Genomic DNA, 19,232 nt, shown 5'->3' on the forward strand with positions numbered 1-19,232 from the left:
TCGAAAATAAAGGTGTGGGGACTAGTCCATGTTGCAGCCTCACATATGTCTTTCAAAGAAACCTCCTTAAAAGAGGCCTAGGAAAAATAAACTTCCTTAGTAGAACTCCCTTAAATGAAAGCAGGAAGACTGATCCACCCACTCGCGTTCTGGTAGGCTAAAGACATTACAGATAGATAGATTTCTTTATTGTGCTATTAATTAGAATCATTACCATAGTGCGAGAAATCTCTAAGCATCAATATAAAACCAATCAATCTATCAGACAATAAGGTTAAAAAGTTTCCAAATTCGACACAAAACCTAAAATATATTAAAAAATATTTATAGAGTTTATCAACTTCAACGATCAATTAATCTATAATTAAAGTGCAGTGCCTGGATCTTTCCGTGTATTTTGGGATCCCATTTATGGGAGACCAAAAAGTGCTGTGTGCATCCAGATTGGCTTACTTAGAGGGATCAATTTATAGTGTAATTAAGGTGCAATATTTAGCTTCTGTGTATATATATTAGAAAGTACATCTTTGTAAGTCAGATAAAGTGTCAAGTGCTTCACAACAAAAAAAGGAAATACAACGCCCATTTCTGCACTTTAATTAAGTCCTGCCTAATGCAGTCTTATTGTCTGTCATCCAGCGATTTTCTGGAATAATATATCTCTGATATTATTTTATAAAGAGGCATATGAAGTAAAAGTTATTGAAATAGACAGGAAAGACGGTGGACTTGTGTGACTAAATTGTATTTTTGCCTTAGCCACTCCTGCCTTTTTTAAAAAACTTATGTAACTTCAAGTATATATTATTAATGACTAAGGGTAGGTCTTCCAACTAATTCTGGTGTCTACTAGGTTGAATACATTAGTAAATAGGTGGATGTTTGAGAATTTGTCCCAGAGCCTAATTTAACATGCATTGGTAAAGCCATTACTTCTGGTGTTAGGTGCCAGCCATTTGGCTTTGTCAGAGCTTCTTCTGTTTTGTTGTGGTTTTTGTAAAACATCATTGTTGGTGTGGCTGCTTTGCCCATGTGAGTGTAAAAAATAACATTAGCTAAGTGCAAAACAATTTTTTGTCTCAAAAACACTGATTGCATAATAATCTTTGATACTGAAGGGAACTACTTTGTGTGTGAATGTCCTCATTGTGAAAGAGCAGAATGCCGTCACTCACAGTAAGTTGGCCAGTGCGTGAAGCATGCTTACCCATTGCCCCATGTTCTTTGCTCTAGAGAGCGGAAGGACAATTTGAATGATACACAAGAGCCCAAGGGCTGAAGAGGGTTGGCTGAAAACCCCTTTAAGTCAGTATATTATATACATAATGTTAGAAAAATAAAGAAGTATTGGCCTTCACCTGTCCTAAAAATGAGTCCATTTGCCAGAACCAAACTCCATTCCCATGCTCAAGTATAACTAAAATAGTTTCTATGAGACAACAAAGATATTTTACTAGTTTGGAGTGAAATTAGTAAATCTATGTACTGCTATGTTTTTTCACAGCGTGAAACCGCTTATTGTCATCTATATCTTTCCGACAGTGCCTATTAATGCTTTACCAAAATTTGGGACTGAGAACAAAACATTGCACCAGTTCACTGGAGAAAATTGAGGCCTCAGCAATATATGCATTCTTCAAATTCCCAAAATAAAGCCACAAGAAGTAAATTATTATGAAAGTGCATGGAAAAGAAAGGAGTGGGCCCACTAAAAAAAGATTAAAAATATTTATCTCTTCATTTCTGAATTCAAGTTTGAAAATAAATGGTGAAGATAGATTTTATATGTGCAGTGATTCTTTGAGCATTTCACTTTGAAGTAGCATCAGTGTAAAATGCATTCATTCCTATTTTTTTTAAGGATGCATTCTTTACTCACAAATGTCATTTTAATTACCATTCCTCAAAATAGGGAGACCACTCTAGATCCCCTTTCCAGCTTTCTTCTCCTCGATACCTTGGGTTTGCATTAGTAGGTTTCCCATCTCTTAGCCAGGCTCTGTCCCCCTTTCAATGTTACACATTTTTTTGTGATGCTATGCATTTGCTGAATCTCACCCCAAGTACGTTCTTCACTCTTTTGTCTGCGTGGTGCGCTCGCCTTCATCCTCCATTTATCCCTGAGTTTCATGGCTTGTCACTCATTTCCTTGTGGAGGTTGTCCTCACATGGCGTACATGTTACTGTTTACCTCCAGAAGCCTCTGTTTACCCAGAAATTATGCTTTTTTTACCCCCAGGTCTTTTTTTATTTTATTTTTTAGGTCTGACTACAGTCCACTACTGTTGTGTGCAGCAAGAGCTCATGTTATCAATTCTTTAAAAACATGTAAAAATAATCATGTAGAGTGGAATTTAGGTCAGCTTCCTTCAGCCATTGACTTTCTTGTACTTTTTGTAGCTTGAGAGTGCATTGATGGGCTGTCTGCCAAGTTCACAAGATTTTGCAACTATTTACATTGCCCTATTGAATTTGCCTAAATGACTTATTGATGGGAATAAAGTAGTAAGTAGTTCTTACAGCTGATATCTCCCTGTTTCTCGCCTGTCAGAAACCCCACACTCCTTGATGTTACTGCCACTGGGTACCCAGCTTCAGTGAAATAATGTGTTGTTTAGAACTGCCTAACAGTTATTCCTCTAATGGTAGCACTTAGTTTCCATTACAGGAACAGCATGGTTACTTATTTCCCTGATGCTGCTGTGGGCTGCTATTGAAATAGAAATTTAGCGCACCCAGCTGCTTCTGTGATACTGTCGCCAATTGTATAATGCCATTAAGAGTCCATAGAAACTCTGGCAAAGTCAAGTGGTCTGGCTTGTAACTGAAAATGCTATGCAGGTCCATTGGCTTTACCAGTACTTGTTATTTTTAATTGCCTTTATGGTGTCCATCAAGATTTCCCAATATCATTCAACACTTCTAATCCAAAGTCTTTTTACAGAGGTTAGAAGTCAGACAAACTTTCTTTTTCCAAGTAAAACTTCCAGACAGTTCCAATTTGAAATGTTATTGGTCACATTACTAACGTTCTCCCCATGGTCTTTAAGACCTGCACTTAATATGGAGCTGGTGCCCTCCTAAGAAGAACAGGCCCCCAGCAATGCACCATGTGTCATATGGCAGGCTACGTTTTATGCATGAGCAGGCTGCTTTATTATCTTTAGAGAATAGGCCACAAAATGATGTCTCCATGACACTAAAATGGTCTATTTTTAGTTAATGATGAACATAGACACTTTGGGGCCGATTCCGATCCTGCAAAAACCGGGTACAAACTGTCGGTCGGAGCGTTTTCTCCGTCCGACTCGAACCCGGGAAAAAAACCCTACAAACTTGCAAGTACGATTCGTACGGAAACACCATTTTCGTACGAATCGGAAAAAAGACCGACCGACAGAAAAATACATACAAATGTGATCCGGGACACCGCGGACGTGACGTCCGGACGGAGTTTGGCAGCTTTTTACGTACCAGCAAGTACGATTCGTACCGACAGCACTCCGGACGGCAATATTTTTACGGCACCCAAAAAGTGCCGGAAAAGTGAAGTACGCCGCGAAGCGTGAGGAAAAGGGGGCCCGGTACGTGCCGAACACCCCCCTAGCCCCCCCGTAAGTACGCGCCGGACCCCCAGCCCCCCCGCGGATGGACGTGCCGTACCCCCACCCCCGTATGTACGGAGCGTACCCCCACCCCCGTATGTACGGACGTACCCCCACCCCCGTATGTACGGAGCATACCCCCAGCCCCCCGTATGTACGGAGCGTACCCCCACCCCCATATGTTCGGAGCGTACCCCCACCCCTGTATGTACGGAGCGTACCCCCAGCCCCCCGTATGTATGGAGCGTACCCCCACCCCCGTATGTATGGAGCGGACCCCCAGCCCCCCGTATGTACGGTGCGTACCCCCACCCCCATATGTACGGAGCGTACCCCCACCCCTGTATGTACGGAGCGTACCCCCAGCCCCCCGTATGTACGGAGCGTACCCCCACCCCCGTATGTACGGAGCGTACCCCCACCCCGTATGTACGGAGCGCACCCCCAGCCCCCCGTATGTACGGAGCATACCCCCACCCCCGTATGTACAGAGCGCACCCCCAGCCCCCCGTATGTACGGAGCATACCCCCAGCCCCCTGTAGCGCTGGGGGTCCGCACCGTACATACAGGGGTGGGGGTACGCTCCGTACATACGGGGGGCTGGGGGTACGCTCCGTACATACGGGGGTGGGGGTACGCTCCGTACATACGGGGGGCTGGGGGTACGGCGCGTACACACGGGGGGGCTGGGGGGGTGTTCAGCGCGTACCTGGCACCTGTTTGGACATCTCCATGGTTGCTATGGGAGTTCGCTCCGGACGGTCTTTTTTCCATACAGTTGTACAATCGGACGGATGGGACGGATCGTACTTGCGCATTCGGACTTCAGTTTTCCCATTTGTACGTAAAAATGTCCGGGGACGTGTCTGAGACTTTTCCTGACCCGAGGACGTGTGGGGGAATTTTCCCAATGCGATTCGTACGGACTTTTTCCCATACGAATCGTACTTGCCAGTTTGTACGGGACTTGTACGATTCGGTCGGAAAAAACTCCAGATAGGATTTGTACGGGGAATATTTTTCCAGGATCGGAATCGGCCCCTTTGTGGGATATGTGAACATATCCACATACATATTTCCACTCTATGCTAAATAATACCTGAGCTGTATCGCTAGTTTTCAGTAAAAGGAGTTTATTTTTTCCAAATATGATTTTCTGGAAATAGATCACTTCTTTATGTGTAATTGGTATAGCGCCTATTCCCTGCTTCAAGAACTATACTCAAATATGCACCAATGCTTGTTCCTTTTCCCTGTCTCTCTTCTATTTTTCTACCAGTATAAGCTAAATGATTGGGCAGGGAAAATAAATAGGCAAATTCTTTGGATGTATTCTAGTAGGAAGGAACACATATATATGTATTTCAAATCAAATCAAATCAATGAAAACTTTATTCGGATCATTACAATCCATAAAAGTACAGAAGAAAAACAAAACATTTATAAAATCATACAATTAAACAATAAAAATGCTGTTTTGCACATGAGGAGTAAACCATATTACTTTAGGACATTGTTAACCGTGCACGAACCACAGTTTTTAGAAAAGAGCTCACGCGAAAGACAAGTTCATCGTCATCCAGAGACAAAATCATTGAAAATGCAAGTTCCAGGCTAAGAGGTTTTAGTTTTTTAAAATACGGGGATAAAAACCATTTAATGTACTTCATGTAAAATTTACAAAAAAATAAGAAATGTAAAATTGTTTGCCTACTCTGAGAGTCACAAGGGCATGGCTCAACACATTGGTCGTTAAAATTCCATAAAGAAAAACTAAGTGCATATTTAATAGTGCCTGCCCTAAGGCGAAATATAAGGCCACGCTCCCAATGGCTCAACAGGAGGGTTAAATAACTGGGTGTCGGATAGATTGTGAGATTACGGGCTAGGTATCCACGGACACTAGGTTTCAAAGACTCCCTTACTACCCTTTCAGCGTCAAATGACATATAGAGTACTTTTTTAAGTTCACGTTTAGTGGGGAGCACAGTGGTAGTTGGTTTTAGGAAGGTATTTTCAAGGTTCACGCTGCGGAATACGCTAGACACCCCTGATAACCAGGGAATGGCCGAGCCCCTGTCGCAGCGTAGACAATCCTCGATGATATCCCTAGTCAGAATGGCGGCAGGGTTTTTCCAAATCGCCAGCCAAAAAAGGGCTGGACGTGCACGAATAAAATCCCCTATAAAATGCAACCCCAATTCCCTATGACATATAAAATGTGGGGAAGTGATGGGAACACAGAGAAGTTTCCTACAAAATCTATGTTCCTCGGCAGTTAAGTCAGAACAACGTATTTATATGTATTTAAGTTGTTCTGTAGTGAGAGAATGCAGTTCCTGAAAATGTTTTTGTTGTGTTTCCTTAGATCGCAAGAGACTACTCCTTCTTGGACTATATCCTCGGAGGATGCCAGTTAATGTTTACTGTAAGTACATTTTCTATTTTGGTTTGTCAGGGAAAGTTTGATTAATGAGTTATTGTACTAAGGTATCTAGTCAAAGTAAATGTACAAATGTGGATTGATACAAAACGCTTACTATGCCACTGTTATTTGAGGTTTCTATTTGCTATTATGTTATGTTAAGTATAACAGTCTGCAGCTGATCCCCATACTTTATTTACTGTTACTACCAATGTATTGTGATCTTCATGGTGTACACGGGTGTATGCATAGAGGCACTTTCAAATTTGTTTGTGGGTTCATATCTGGGTTGTTGTATCATTCTTATGCACAAATGTATTTATACCTATAACTCTAGGTGTTAATATCTTCCCATTTCATTACCCAATATCTTTATTTTTAAGTGTGGCCTTTGAGACAGCATTAGCCTTTTCACCATACTATTGTTTGCTTTTGGTCAGTTGGAGTCATCTATTGGTCAGTTAAATTGGCATTCACATTTTGCATCCACCCTCCACAGCATATATCATGGGGCAGTTGGATGGCCCCTTTTCCCATTGACCTTCTTTACTTTGACTGCACAAAGAGATGTATGATGTTACAACGCAAACTATTACAACACATGCTTTTATAACGCGGTTTTTACAAGGCAAGCTCCATTACAATGCATGCTATTACAACGCAAGCCATTACAACGCATGCACCATTACAACTTAATGTATGATTCTAACACCACCGGGTGCTTACCTCAGGGAAGGTGCTGGTCAGCGTTGTAATGGCATGCGTTGTAATAGCATGCATTGTAATTAAACTTGCATTGTATTAGCTGCGTTATAAAGGCATTGCATTGTAATGCCTGCATTGTAATGGATGTTTCCTGCACAAAGCCTGTGCATATTGTTCACATTCACCTAAATAGGTCCTTTCTCTTGAGTGACAAAGGTGGTTCAAAATAAGCTTTTTTCGTGTACTCATATTATATATAAATTTAAATGCCAGTTATTAATTCTGCCTGCAGTTCGAGTGCCAAGTTAAATGGTGATTTACTGTCTGCCTCCATGTTGTTATAAGGTATTTAAGAGAGATTGTAACATTGTAGCTGCCTGTCATTAAAGTGCTTATCAAGGTGGTGATTTAGTCTTGTTTCCTTTACAAACAATAATAATAATAAAAACATGTATACCACAAATAAAAGACTTGTTATTTATAAACCATCACTAATAAAACAGCCATATATGTACATTTTTGGGGAAGCATGTGGTGACTTTTTTTTGGCTGTAGCTTGTCTTCTTTTCTTCCTTTTTTTGTGGCACATGCTTGCGATAAAAAAAAAAAAAAGAAAAATTTGACCATCGCACTGGCTTGCCAAGGCCAGACCTATTGTCTTTTCCAGAATTTGTTTATGTAAATGTTTAGTCAGGCTTAAAATCATATAGCTTATGTTGAATACTGTTTTGTACTACATGATGTGGTTGTAACATTAAAAAAAAATACATCAAATTGTACAACACCGTGTTTAAGCCTTATGAAAATAGGTTTTCGATGCACCGAAGTACCCATTTTATATATATATATATATATATATATATATATATATATATAATAGGTGAAAATGACCTTTAAAACTCACCTTTGTAAACTAACAAACTACTGAAATTCACCAGTTATAGTTATCTCAACTATAACGTGTGTCATAAAGTAACTATAGCTTGTGTCTCCACCATGCACAGTATAATCAATGATGTAATTTGTGATGTTGCAGTGATGTTATCAATGATGTCATAGAACATGTCATGAGTGATGTAATATGGGAGGTAGTTAGCAGTGCATGGCAAGGGCTCTAGGTATAGTAATTGTAAGGTACAAGTTATAGTTACTTGAGATAATTAGTGAATTTCAGTTTTAAACGATAGGTTTTACCAGACATTGTCACCTATCTATAATGACCCTTTAACCTTAGGCGGTGTTCATTGAATTTCTAAGTTTTTTTTAATGCAAAGTAAGTTAGTATTCTAATTCCTAACTACAACATCCCTTTAACCTATGAATTTTTCAGTGAATTCCTATGTTTTTTTTAAATGTAATGTGGCATGTCCATCACTGTTCATGACATGGGGTCAGGCACCCAACCCCCTGCTGGCACCCAACCTCCCACAGGTGCACAACACAGTCACTATGCACAACTGAATATGTCATGCAACAATATAAAGGGTGTCATTTTAAGTAAGGCAGACCTACTAGCTTTGTCAAAGGTCAGAACCCCAAAATATAAAAAGTGACAGGCCTTTTGGCTTTATCAAGGGGTCATCACATCAACATATCAGCCTATTGGCTTTGTGAAAAAGTCACCAATAACTATAATCAATTTTTTTTTTTAATTCACACGTTGCAATGTTTAGTAATAGTGATTGTCACACATTTTTTCAATAAAATATTTTTTGAAATGCCATGTCTTTGAATCTTTCTTTAGCATGTTTTAGGCCACAAGGCGCAGCCATAAAACCAGCTGAAGAGCATGAAGCTCCAACTCAGAGTGCTTTAAAAAGTGTGGTACAGTCAGGGTTCAATGGCCCAGGAAACATACTCTGTTTTCTTAATGTTGCTAAAGGGCAGCTTCGCTCCCTTCAGTCCTCCACAACTTAAATAAAATGATTGATAGAGGGGCAAGGGCACCAACAGGATTCAAAAATATAACTAATAAGCCCTCACAGGGCATTGCTAGGACCAGTGAATAGTAAATGAGCTGCTCCTGACACACATTTTTATTGCTTTTTCAAAGTTTTATTTTTAAACATTTTTGTGTGTCCTGGTCCCACTCGGGGCATCTACAGTTTATATCACCTTTGGAGCCACGTGGAACACCAAGACCCCACGGGTCCTGCCTACTCTCCAGGCAGCTCTGTTACTTTGCTCCCGCCCGGGCAGGAGAATCTTTTTTCTCTGCTCCTGTCAGGCAGGAGCACTGTGATCCCTGCCCAGGACAGTGCAGGCAGAGAATTACATTTGTATTCCCTGCCCTCAATCTCCCAAAGAATGGGGTCCCGTAACACTGCTCTATTCGGTCCCTGGGGCAGTTGTATGGCTTGGGTGGGGGATAGGGGCGTTCACGTTCACATACATCAAGATACTATCTTCCTACAATTATGTGAGCACCTACCCAGTTTTAGTAACAATATCACTAGGAAATGAGGCAACGCCTAACTCTACACATATCTGATATGCATTGCATGCTTTAGCACATTGCAGGTCAACAAATGGTGCATATCTCATTTTATTTTGAATATTAACCCTGTGTATGCATAAATGAAGATATGCATTTATTAGTCTTTAGTTTCAAATAAATGTATGTCAAACAACTCAGGTGTGTGCATAGTGAGGAATGAGGTGGCCTGATTCTTTAAAGGTAAACCCTAACCATTTCAGCCCAATTTCAAGGTCCAGAGACCTTGTTTTTACTCCCCAATACACATAGAAGTGAATCCAAACAACATCAAGTTGAAGGTACTTGCCATTCATGGAAGGTACTAACTCCTATATAATTTTTTATTTTTTTTTTATTTTATTTTTAAAGTTTTTATTGTTTTTACAACAAAGACAACCAACAGATTTAGAATCAGACCGTATATATAGTACATTAGAAAAATCACCATGCATAGCCAAGATTATTTCAGATAGTCCCGAGTTAGATACCTGACAATCACCAGTACCGCCCACCCTCCCCTCCACCCCCTTAGCCTCCCTAGCCATCCGAATCAGAGGATTCCTCATCTGAAAGAGGTGGTGGATCACATATGTTACCCCTATACTTGTTCCATGCTCCCCACACTCTGACCCACTTACGAGGACAACCCCGCCTGACAAAAACGGAGCGCTCAGCAAACATAGCCCTATCCATCTCGCTCTTCCATGTTGATAGCAACGGCGTCTCCACCGCTCCCCATTTTTGGGCTATGTTCCTTTTGGCCGTCATGTTCCCAAGCGTCACCCAGCCCTGCGCCTGACGATTGAGATCTGTGGGCTCCCACACATTCAAGAGACAACGCCTGGGCTCCGGCAGCACCGACACCCTGCACACCTGTGACATCGTGCGCAGCACTCGCCTCCAGAATAGCTGGAGAACGGGACAGTCCCAGATCAGGTGATAAAAGGTGCCCTCCTCCCCACAACCCCGCAGGCAGAAGGGGTGCGGCGCTCTACCCAGTTTATGTAGCAAGCACCTGGTGAAATATGAGCGGTGCAAAATACGAAGTTGCACCAGCCGCAGCCTCGAAGGTATGCCCGCCTCACGTGGCGAGGCCAGCGCCTCCCGCCAGTCTGGGTCATCAAATTCGCCGACCTCGCCAGCCCACCTCTACCTCAATAGTCCCATAGAGTCCGGTAAATTGTTGACTAATTTACGGTACGTAAAGGACGTGGCCCTCTTAGGCATGTATTCGGTCAACAACCTGTCCTCCAGTGGGGAGGCCTCCGGGACCTGCACACCTGGGGTTAATTGCGTCGTCAGGGCATGTTTCATCTGTAGATAGCGGAACCATTCTGAGGGAGCCAGCTCGTATTGTTGTTGTAAGCGAGCGAATTGGACCACCTCCCCTTTATGCACCACGTCGCCTACCACCGAGATCCCGATGGCGTCCCAAGCATCGAAGCCCTTGCTGTCCCTCAGCCGCCCCAGTCGTTTTGTATCCCAGAGAGGTGTTAGCCTCGTCAGAACCCCCCGCCAACCCAGCCTGGCCTGCGCCGCATGCCAGAGAGACACAGTCTGTCGCAGAGGGCCGATCAGTTTCGGGGCCAACCGGGCATCATATAGTGGAGCTAGCAGACCCCTTTCACCCAGTATATCCCTATCTGCTTTAAACGCGGGGTCTGACTGGGGCGCATGGAGCCAGTGGTTGATCACCTTAAGCTGCGCCGCCCAATAATAGAGCTGGATATCTGGGAGCGCAATGCCCCCATCGTACCATCCACAGACTAGTTTTGCTTGTGCAATGCGTGCCGGTTTGTTGCCCCAGAGAAGGTTGGAGACCTGCGCCGCCACCGCACGGAAGTAGGACGGGGGCACCGGGTATGGAGTGTTTTCCAGCACATAAAGAAACCGCGGCAGGGCCATCATTTTAAAGAGCGCCGCTCTCCCTACCAGGGTCAAGGGCAACGTTCCCCATTGCTGCACATCTCGCCTGAGGCGGTCCAATTGGGGGCCCAAGTTAAGCCTGTAAAATTCCTGATGCTCCCGTGTAATGTGCACCCCTAGGTATTTAAACGACCCTTCCGCCACCTGTATCCGGCAGCCCTCCGGCAGTCGAGGGGGGGGGCCCCGCAGCACCAGGAGGACCGACTTCGACCAGTTTATCGTATAGCCGGATGCCCGGCCAAACACCTCGCAGATGTTAAGCAACGTTAGGATCGAGCGCCTAGGGGAAGCTAAGTAGAGCAGTATGTCATCCGCATAGAGGGAGACGCGGTCTTCCCAGCTCGGCGACCAGCGGAGGCCCCGTATCATAGGCTCCCACCGTATCCAAGTCGCGAGAGGCTCGAGCACGAGGGCGAAGAGCAGCGGCGAGAGCGGGCAGCCCTGACGCGTACCCCGCCCCAGAGGGAAATTCTCCGACATATGCCCATTGGCCGCGACATGAGCAAGCGGCTTAGTGTAGAGGAGTCGGATCCAGGCACAAAATTTCGGCCCAAACCCCAGATGTGATAACACCGCGAAGAGAAAGGGCCACTCGACCATATCAACTCCTATATAATTTAACAGTACATTTAAGGATATAGCAAAGGATGCAAAAACAAGTAAAGCCTACAGTGATACTGATATCATGCTATAAGCTTTCAGTACAACTTTAAATTAGACCTTTAACAATATAGTTCCCTAAAAACCAAACAAATAAAAGTTAAACAACTCACCATGGTTCTTGAAAGCGTTTGCAGAAGAAGACACATATCGAAAACGGAGGAATGCCTACAACCCTTAGGATAAACGGATCTCTCAGAGACAGAAGTGCACACATAATCACTTGACGAGTAAAGCCAAGAAAATCTATTATTTTAGCAAATTCTCTCAGATCAAAAATAATTCTTTGGAACTATTCAAAATAGCTCACTCACTCTTGAACCCCTTAATCATAAGCAGCGATGTGTCTCCAATGCAGGAACTATTGGAATTATTATTCACTATTTCCAGGATGAAATAGGAAAGATAAGGGACAACCTTAACAAAAATCCATTACGTAAAACCAATGAGCTGTTTGACTTCAGGCAAAGACAGTGCATTCCTCAGTGTTTCACCCATCTCAATGGAGGAGTGCCACTAACTCATTATAACCAGCAAACATTTATGTTTACCTCATGACATCTGCTCAGCCCAACTCCTTTTAACATTCTGCACCTCTATCACCCTAATGATTTGGCAATTACTAAACATCTCATGGAAAGAAAGCAAGGCCTCATCACCCTTAAAAAGTCCATTATAAAACCTATTCTAAAAAAATCCAATCTAAGCACAGAAGACTCCACACGTTACAGGCCAATACCACTTCTTCCATTCTTAGTTAATCTCTGTCACTAAACAATGTTATTCCATGTTGAATACATCCTTTTGGCTGCCACTCAAGCTGGATTCAAGCCTGGCCTCAGAATTGAATCTGTTATAACTTCTGCCATTGGTAATCTAAGGATGATCCCAAATAATGGAAGTTCAGGAATAGTGAGGCTCCTGGACCTATCTACTGCTTTTGATACTGTTGAACATCAGGTCATATCAGATTGTCACCTATCCATAATAAAATGAACCTTTAGGCCACATCCCTAAGGACTCCCCAAATCGGAGACTCTCCCAGTCCAATCTCCTTAATCCGAAATGTCATGCTTGATTCTGACCTGAAGCTAAAGAAACACATTTCGAGTGTCTCGAAATTTGTTTTCACTAGATCCATATCCTACTTGGTATCATGACGTCCCTTTCTTTTCATCAAAAGATGCCTGAACAATGGCATTTCTTCCTACTCAAAGGCCTTCCCCAAAAATCTATTTGCTTCCTTCAGACAATCTGAAATGCAATAGTCAGATGAATTTTTAATTCAGTCTCCAGCTTCATCTGCCACACTGATAAACTTTAGGAAAGTTTTTAAAAAAACATTTTTTTTCTTTGAATAACTTCTGCATCAGACCCTTTTCCCTATGCTAGGCAGTGGCAAGACACTCCCTACGGAGTGGTAGTTCAAATGTTGTAAATAACTTAAATAAATAAAAGGCAAAACGTAAAAAAGTGAATACACGTGTAAGTACAACGAGTGCTTCTAATACAGCACACACCTAATTGTATACCTTTGTGCATCCTCCCCAGGGTTTTTGTTTGCCCCCCCATACTATCACAGTCTATAAACAGATACATTAGTTGAAACTAAGAAAAAGGAGTTTTCCAAAAAAGTGTTGCTTTCTAATAGTTTACTTTCTAGATGGGATGAACAAGCCACGCTAATGTCCAAGTGCTGGAACAAGTTCCAAGTCGTCAACTGCATGGGGATTTGATGCAGAAATTTGTATTAGACATTGCATGAACTCAACACACAGTAGGAGTTTGTGATCTAAGTATAGTGCACATGGTCACTCACCCTGTCTAATTGGACTCTTACATCCCTTTACTGTCATCAAGTTGTATTTTTCTTCCTGTCAAGCTCTCTGAAGTATCTGAAAGGTAGCACTTTATATCTATAATAAGTAAATAGGTAGTGACTCATGAGATGTAAAGAAACATTTTCAATTGTCTTGATGAAAGTGATTGCACTCTTTAATGGTAGCTGACGTGTGTTTGAAGTAGATCAGACTGTGAGGGTTTGACTCACAAACCTTTTATGTGGTTCTCTTAAGGTGTGTAAGTACTACTCTGTTCTGCAATCATAAGATATGTTGCATTGATAAACCACATCTGTGATTTTTGTTTCAATGCAGGTTGGAATTGACTTTACCGCATCAAATGGGAACCCACGGGATCCATCTTCTTTGCACTATATCAATCCCTTGGGGATGAATGAATATTTGTCAGCCATTTGGGCAGTTGGACAAATAATACAGGATTATGACACGTAAGTAATTCTGCATAGCTTGCATGGCTGGTATTATTCTTAATGATCTAGCAAAGCAATGATAATATCCTAGCTGTTAGATTAAAGTAAACCCATTAAAGTATTTCAATGTTCCCAGGTGTTGATGCGTGAAGAGACATACCACTGGCCTCACTCGAGTGTACATTTCTCCAAAAATGTGTTTTATCTCACCTATCTGTGAAGACGAATGTCCTAAAGCACAGCTTTCTGTCACTTATTTTGGCTCTAATTACCAAAGGCATAGTTGCAAGTATGAGAAAATTGCTGCCTTGAAAGTAGGCTCATACAGCCTAGTAGTTGCTGATTTGCAAAGGGTATTTTCATGTTTTGGAGGGGTCAACCGTGAGCACAAGTGCTGCTGGTACCCATCCAACATTTGGGTTCTGACCGTGATTGTGCTGAAATTGAGTGGGGTATTAATCACACCCGATAATTACTAATTCCTTGGATTTAAGTATTAACTGGTAAAGACATCCTATTCTGAGTTTTGAACTCTGAAATGAGACATATCATGCAGACTCATGTTTACAGAAACAAGTTCCACATATTTTCCTTTCTTCCGCATAATTTTCCCAATAAATGTGGGCATGTTTGATCTGCCCAAAGCTTTAAGGTGAAATGTACGAGGGTTGGTCATTACTGTATAACTAGGAATTACAAATTCCGTGCAAACTCGGGCTTACTCATTGATTGGATTTTAACAACCATCTTATAATCAGTAAGTAAGTTGTAGGAAAGCAAAAATGTATGGCTTGGCAAAATAGGCAATCAGCTATGACTCTTGTCTGCCTTCCACTTTCCCTAGTACCTAACCTGCACGTGCTCTTGCAAGGCATATGGTGAAAGTAAGCAAAGGGCAATATATTTATGTTAAGGGATGCTACACTTGTGGAGTGCAATCTATGCACACACACACGTGCCCGTAATAAATTAAGTTAGTGGAAGCAGTTTTTTTCAAATGCAACAAAAAAGGTCTAAGTAATAGTTCCATGGTGTATGTCATGCTACAATGATCATCTCCCTATTATCTGTCCAGAGGGTTGTAACTGGGTGGGAACAGCACAAACAGCCATAGGTTTTTATTAAAAGCCAGACCTACTAAAATGGTTGGACCTGGCTTTTGTGTTGGGACCATAACTTCAAGTCATTACAGGAGTGTGCGGTGGAACAACCGAAGTGCAAAGATGAGCTGTCTCCAAACACCACAGGAAAACATTTAACACCCTACACTCAAAACTGAGGATGCCGACCTGCTACCACTCTCTAGGTCACTCCCACGACAGGTTGTTAACAAGGCCAAAGGGCTTAGAAAAGGCCAGTTCCAAAAAGAAGCATAAGAAGTCCAAGCGGGCCTCATCCCTGCCTCCCCACTCTCCTGAGAACTTGAGAGGACAGCAAGATGTCTTTTAGTCTTGCTCCCAGGCTCCCAAGATGGAGCCAATGCTGCATCTGATTCTGATGCACACAATGCCACAATAGGATGAGGTGTTTAAGGAGGCCATGTTCCATATCTTTGGCACCCTGCCAGCTCCCACTGGTGCTCCTTTGGGCCCCATTGTCCCTCGGAGGCCTTCAATCAGGTTACCACCATCGGGTCTGCCCTCATGCTGCATGTGCCTCACTAAGGTGCTAGGGTTCAACTGCTGACTTCAGAGCTGACTCCACGCCCAGTACCAAGCTCCGTTACGGTCAACCAGCTTTTGGTGATAATGGGAAAGAAGATCTCCTACAATATGATTAGGATAATTGTTCTTTGGATCTGCTAAAGGCCTGTTGAATGGACACATCCCCTGACACTGGGCTGGGTTCTCCCCCAGGCCCTTCACAGGAAGATTCAGCCTCAATTGCTGTAGTCATCAGGTGGGTGGTTGAAGTTGTGGACTAGCAATCGTCTGTTGTGAAAACCAATGTTCTCACTGAAGTTCTACAACCCACACAGACCTCATTAGAACTGACACCCTCCTGGGTACTTGGGCTACCTACTCTTACCGACCTTTGAACAGACAGGTGACACGATGCCACAGGCCCGCTCTCGATGACCCTGCTTTCCTTATACAACACACGTCTCCTGAGAGCCTGGTAGTTCAAGCATCTACTAGCAGGGTTTATCCCAATTCTTTTCCTATGGCCCCCTAGACAGAGAGTCAAAAAGAATTGACTATGGCGAAGACCTTCCTACTATTTTAAAATCTGCAACCTGCGGAAGGACAAATTCAGAGTGCTCAGTCTGTCCCAGGTTCTTTCTGCCCTGGATCCAGGAGACTGGATGGTAGCACCAGCCTGCACAATGCCTATTTTTATGTTCCTATCCTGCAGGCCCAGTTGTTCTACCTGCCATTCAAGGTGATCAATGAGCAATTTTCAGTTTGCTGTGTTCTCATTCAGCGTCACAAATGCCCTTCGGATGTTCGGTGGTCACGGCATACCTTTGGAGGTCGGGGTGCCAGTGTTCCCTGTACTAGTCGACTGGTTGTGGAAGGTGGGCTCACCACAACCAGTCACAGACCACCTTCAGATAAAAAAATGAACCCCCTTACTTCATTGGGGGATCATGTTCAATGTGCAGAAGTCACACATGACTTCTTTGCAGAGCGGTGGTGGCCGGTAAGGTACGGAGGTGGCAGGGCAGGCTGGGTTTGAATTAAAAAAGAAACCAATCACTTACCTGATCTTGCTGCGACTCTCCTCTGTCTCTTATTTATTTTTATTTATTTAAATGTATGTATCCGCGCAACAGCTACCCAAAAAGGGTTTCCCGGCGCTATCTGGGAAAAGCAGAGGAAAAAGAGAAACCTATTTGCTGAAAAGCCAGGTTTTGAGTGACTTTCGGAACAATAGGAGATGGGGTTGAATACGAAGAGACAGAGGGAGAGCATTCCACAGTACAGGACCTAAATACGAAAAGGAACGACCACCCGTGTAGGAGAGTCTGACCTGAGGGACCTGGAATTTGACTTGTGTAGAGGACCAAAGAGTGCGAGAAGGTACGTAAGGACAGGCTAAGTGTTGCATGTAGCGAGGGGCTCTGTCATGCTTAATACGAAACATGTAAATCAGGGCCTTGAACATAACCCGTTTCTCGACCGAGAGCCAGTGTAGGTTCCTCAGCAAACTGGAGATCGAAGCGGTTCTGGAGGCCCGACACAGTAATCTGGCGGCAGAGTTATGCACTCGCTGCAGCTTGCGCGTTACATCTTTATTAGCCCCCAGATAGAGGATGTTCCCATAATCCAGCCTAAATGTAACAAGGGCCTGGACTACGGTTCTCTGGGTGGGGCCAGGTAGCATCCACACAATCTTCCTCAACCATTTCAGAATGGTGAAGCATGTTGCCGCAACCTTGGTAGCTTGTTGACGCATGTATAATGAATCGTCGATGATAAATCCAAGGTTGCGAACCTGGGTGGAAGGTTGCGGGAATGTACCCATTTCTGTGGGCCAATGTTGGGGGCCCCAGAGGGCTCTATCTTTGCCAAGAACCAGAACCTCAGTTTTATCGCCATTCAGTTTTAAAAAGTTGGCGTGCATCCAGGATGCCACTTTGCTGAGCCCCGTCCTAAGAACAGAAGGCTCGGTGGTCTTACCAGCTGAGAGAGAAAAGATGATCTGGGTGTCATCAGCATAAGAGAATAGCGACAGCCCAGATTCCTCTACAATAGCTTCCAGGGCTCTAACATAAATGTTAAATAACAGGGGGCTGAGAATAGATCCCTGTGGAACCCCATATGGTGAGGAATAGAATTTAGAGTTGGCTGAGGATGAGAAAACCTAAAAAGGTGTGGTTTCTGAGAAAGGAAATAAGCCAGCTCAGAGCAGCGCCTGTTACACCAGTGGATTGAAGGGACTTTGAGTACGGCATGGGAAACCGTATCAAAGGCAGCGCTTAAATCCAGTAACACCAGAGCCATCGTGTCACCTGCATCCAGATTCTGTCGCAGCATTTCAGTGACACCTAAAAGTGTGGTCTCGGTAGAATAACTGGTCATGAAGCCGGACTGGGACGGATGAAGAAACCTGTTTGTTTCGATGAACTTAGATAGTTGGCTATTAATGTGTCTCTCCAAAACCTTTGAGAGAGCAGGAAGGAGAGAGATTGGCCGATAGTTTGAGGGGAGCGCCGGGTCAGAGTTGGCTTTTTTAAATAGTGGAACGACAATTGCATGCTTCCAGTCCGAAGGCACGAAAGACTCCATTAGGGATGCATTGAGAAGTTCCAAAATGTATCGGAGTGATGGTTGTTGAAGCTGCTGTAGAAGGGGGGTGAAACCCTGAAACCGGTCCTAGGATGCTTGTTTCCAGTCCAGGGAGGACCTGGCTTGGCAGTTTGGGCTGGACTGTTCCCATGAGGCACAGGGTCAAGACTCATTTGCATATGGCCAGGTCTAAACTGGGATGGCATGGTGAGCAAAAGAATGATGGATTTAACCCAGATCTCTTGACTGGGGGTGAATGTTTTGATTTGTTCTGCATTCCGTCCATCAACTGTGTGTCTTTTGCTTTCTCGCCCTAAGTGCGCCAGGTATGCTCAGACGTGAGTCCTGGGCTCACTGTGCCACTGGATTCAAGCTATCCTGGCTGAAGAGGGGTGAAACCCTGAAACCGGTCCTAGGATGCTTGTTTCCGGTCCAGGGAGGACCTGGCTTGGCAGTTTGGACTGGACTGTTCCCATGAGGCACAGGGTCAAGACTCATTTGCATATGGCCAGGTCTAAACTGGGGTGGCATGGTGAGCAAAAGAATAATGGATTTAACCCAGATCTCTTGACTGGGGGTGAATGTTTTGATTTGTTCTGCATTCCGTCCATCAACTGTGTGTCTTTTGTAGTACCATAATGGGCAGAATGTCACACGGGGATCCCAATTTAGTCTTGCTTAGGTATTGTTTGAGTGTCGTCATATCCAAGAGTGGCCAAGTATCAAGGATATTCCTAGGGTCCGTGGCGAGTACAACTCGGCATTCAGATGGGGGGCCGGGTTGGGCAAAGGTCAAAGTAGGCGAAGGAATAGAGGGGGAGGTGTTGCCAGCCAATGAGGAGTATATTGTTTCCACTTTATTTAGGAAAAATTGCGCAAGATCCTCACATTGCATTGCGTTCAGACTGGGGGAGGCTGGGCGGTTGCAGA

The 19,232-nt window shown here is 43.7% G+C and overlaps 1 protein-coding gene across 2 annotated transcripts in view; it reads left to right on the plus strand.

Moving 5' to 3' along the window:
* The window catches only part of CPNE2 (copine 2), an 816,058-nt gene that overhangs the window by 571,493 nt on the left and 225,333 nt on the right, over positions 1–19,232 (plus strand). For both annotated transcript variants that reach the window (XM_085639480.1, XM_085639479.1), the window contains exons 10-11: positions 5,975–6,034; positions 13,955–14,088. In XM_085639480.1, the coding sequence (XP_085495606.1) occupies positions 5,975–6,034; positions 13,955–14,088 (194 nt within the window). The remainder of the gene's footprint in view (positions 1–5,974; positions 6,035–13,954; positions 14,089–19,232) is intronic.

Source organism: Triturus cristatus, chromosome 12, assembly GCF_964204655.1.
Source record: "Triturus cristatus chromosome 12, aTriCri1.1, whole genome shotgun sequence".
NCBI lineage: Eukaryota > Metazoa > Chordata > Amphibia > Caudata > Salamandridae > Triturus > Triturus cristatus.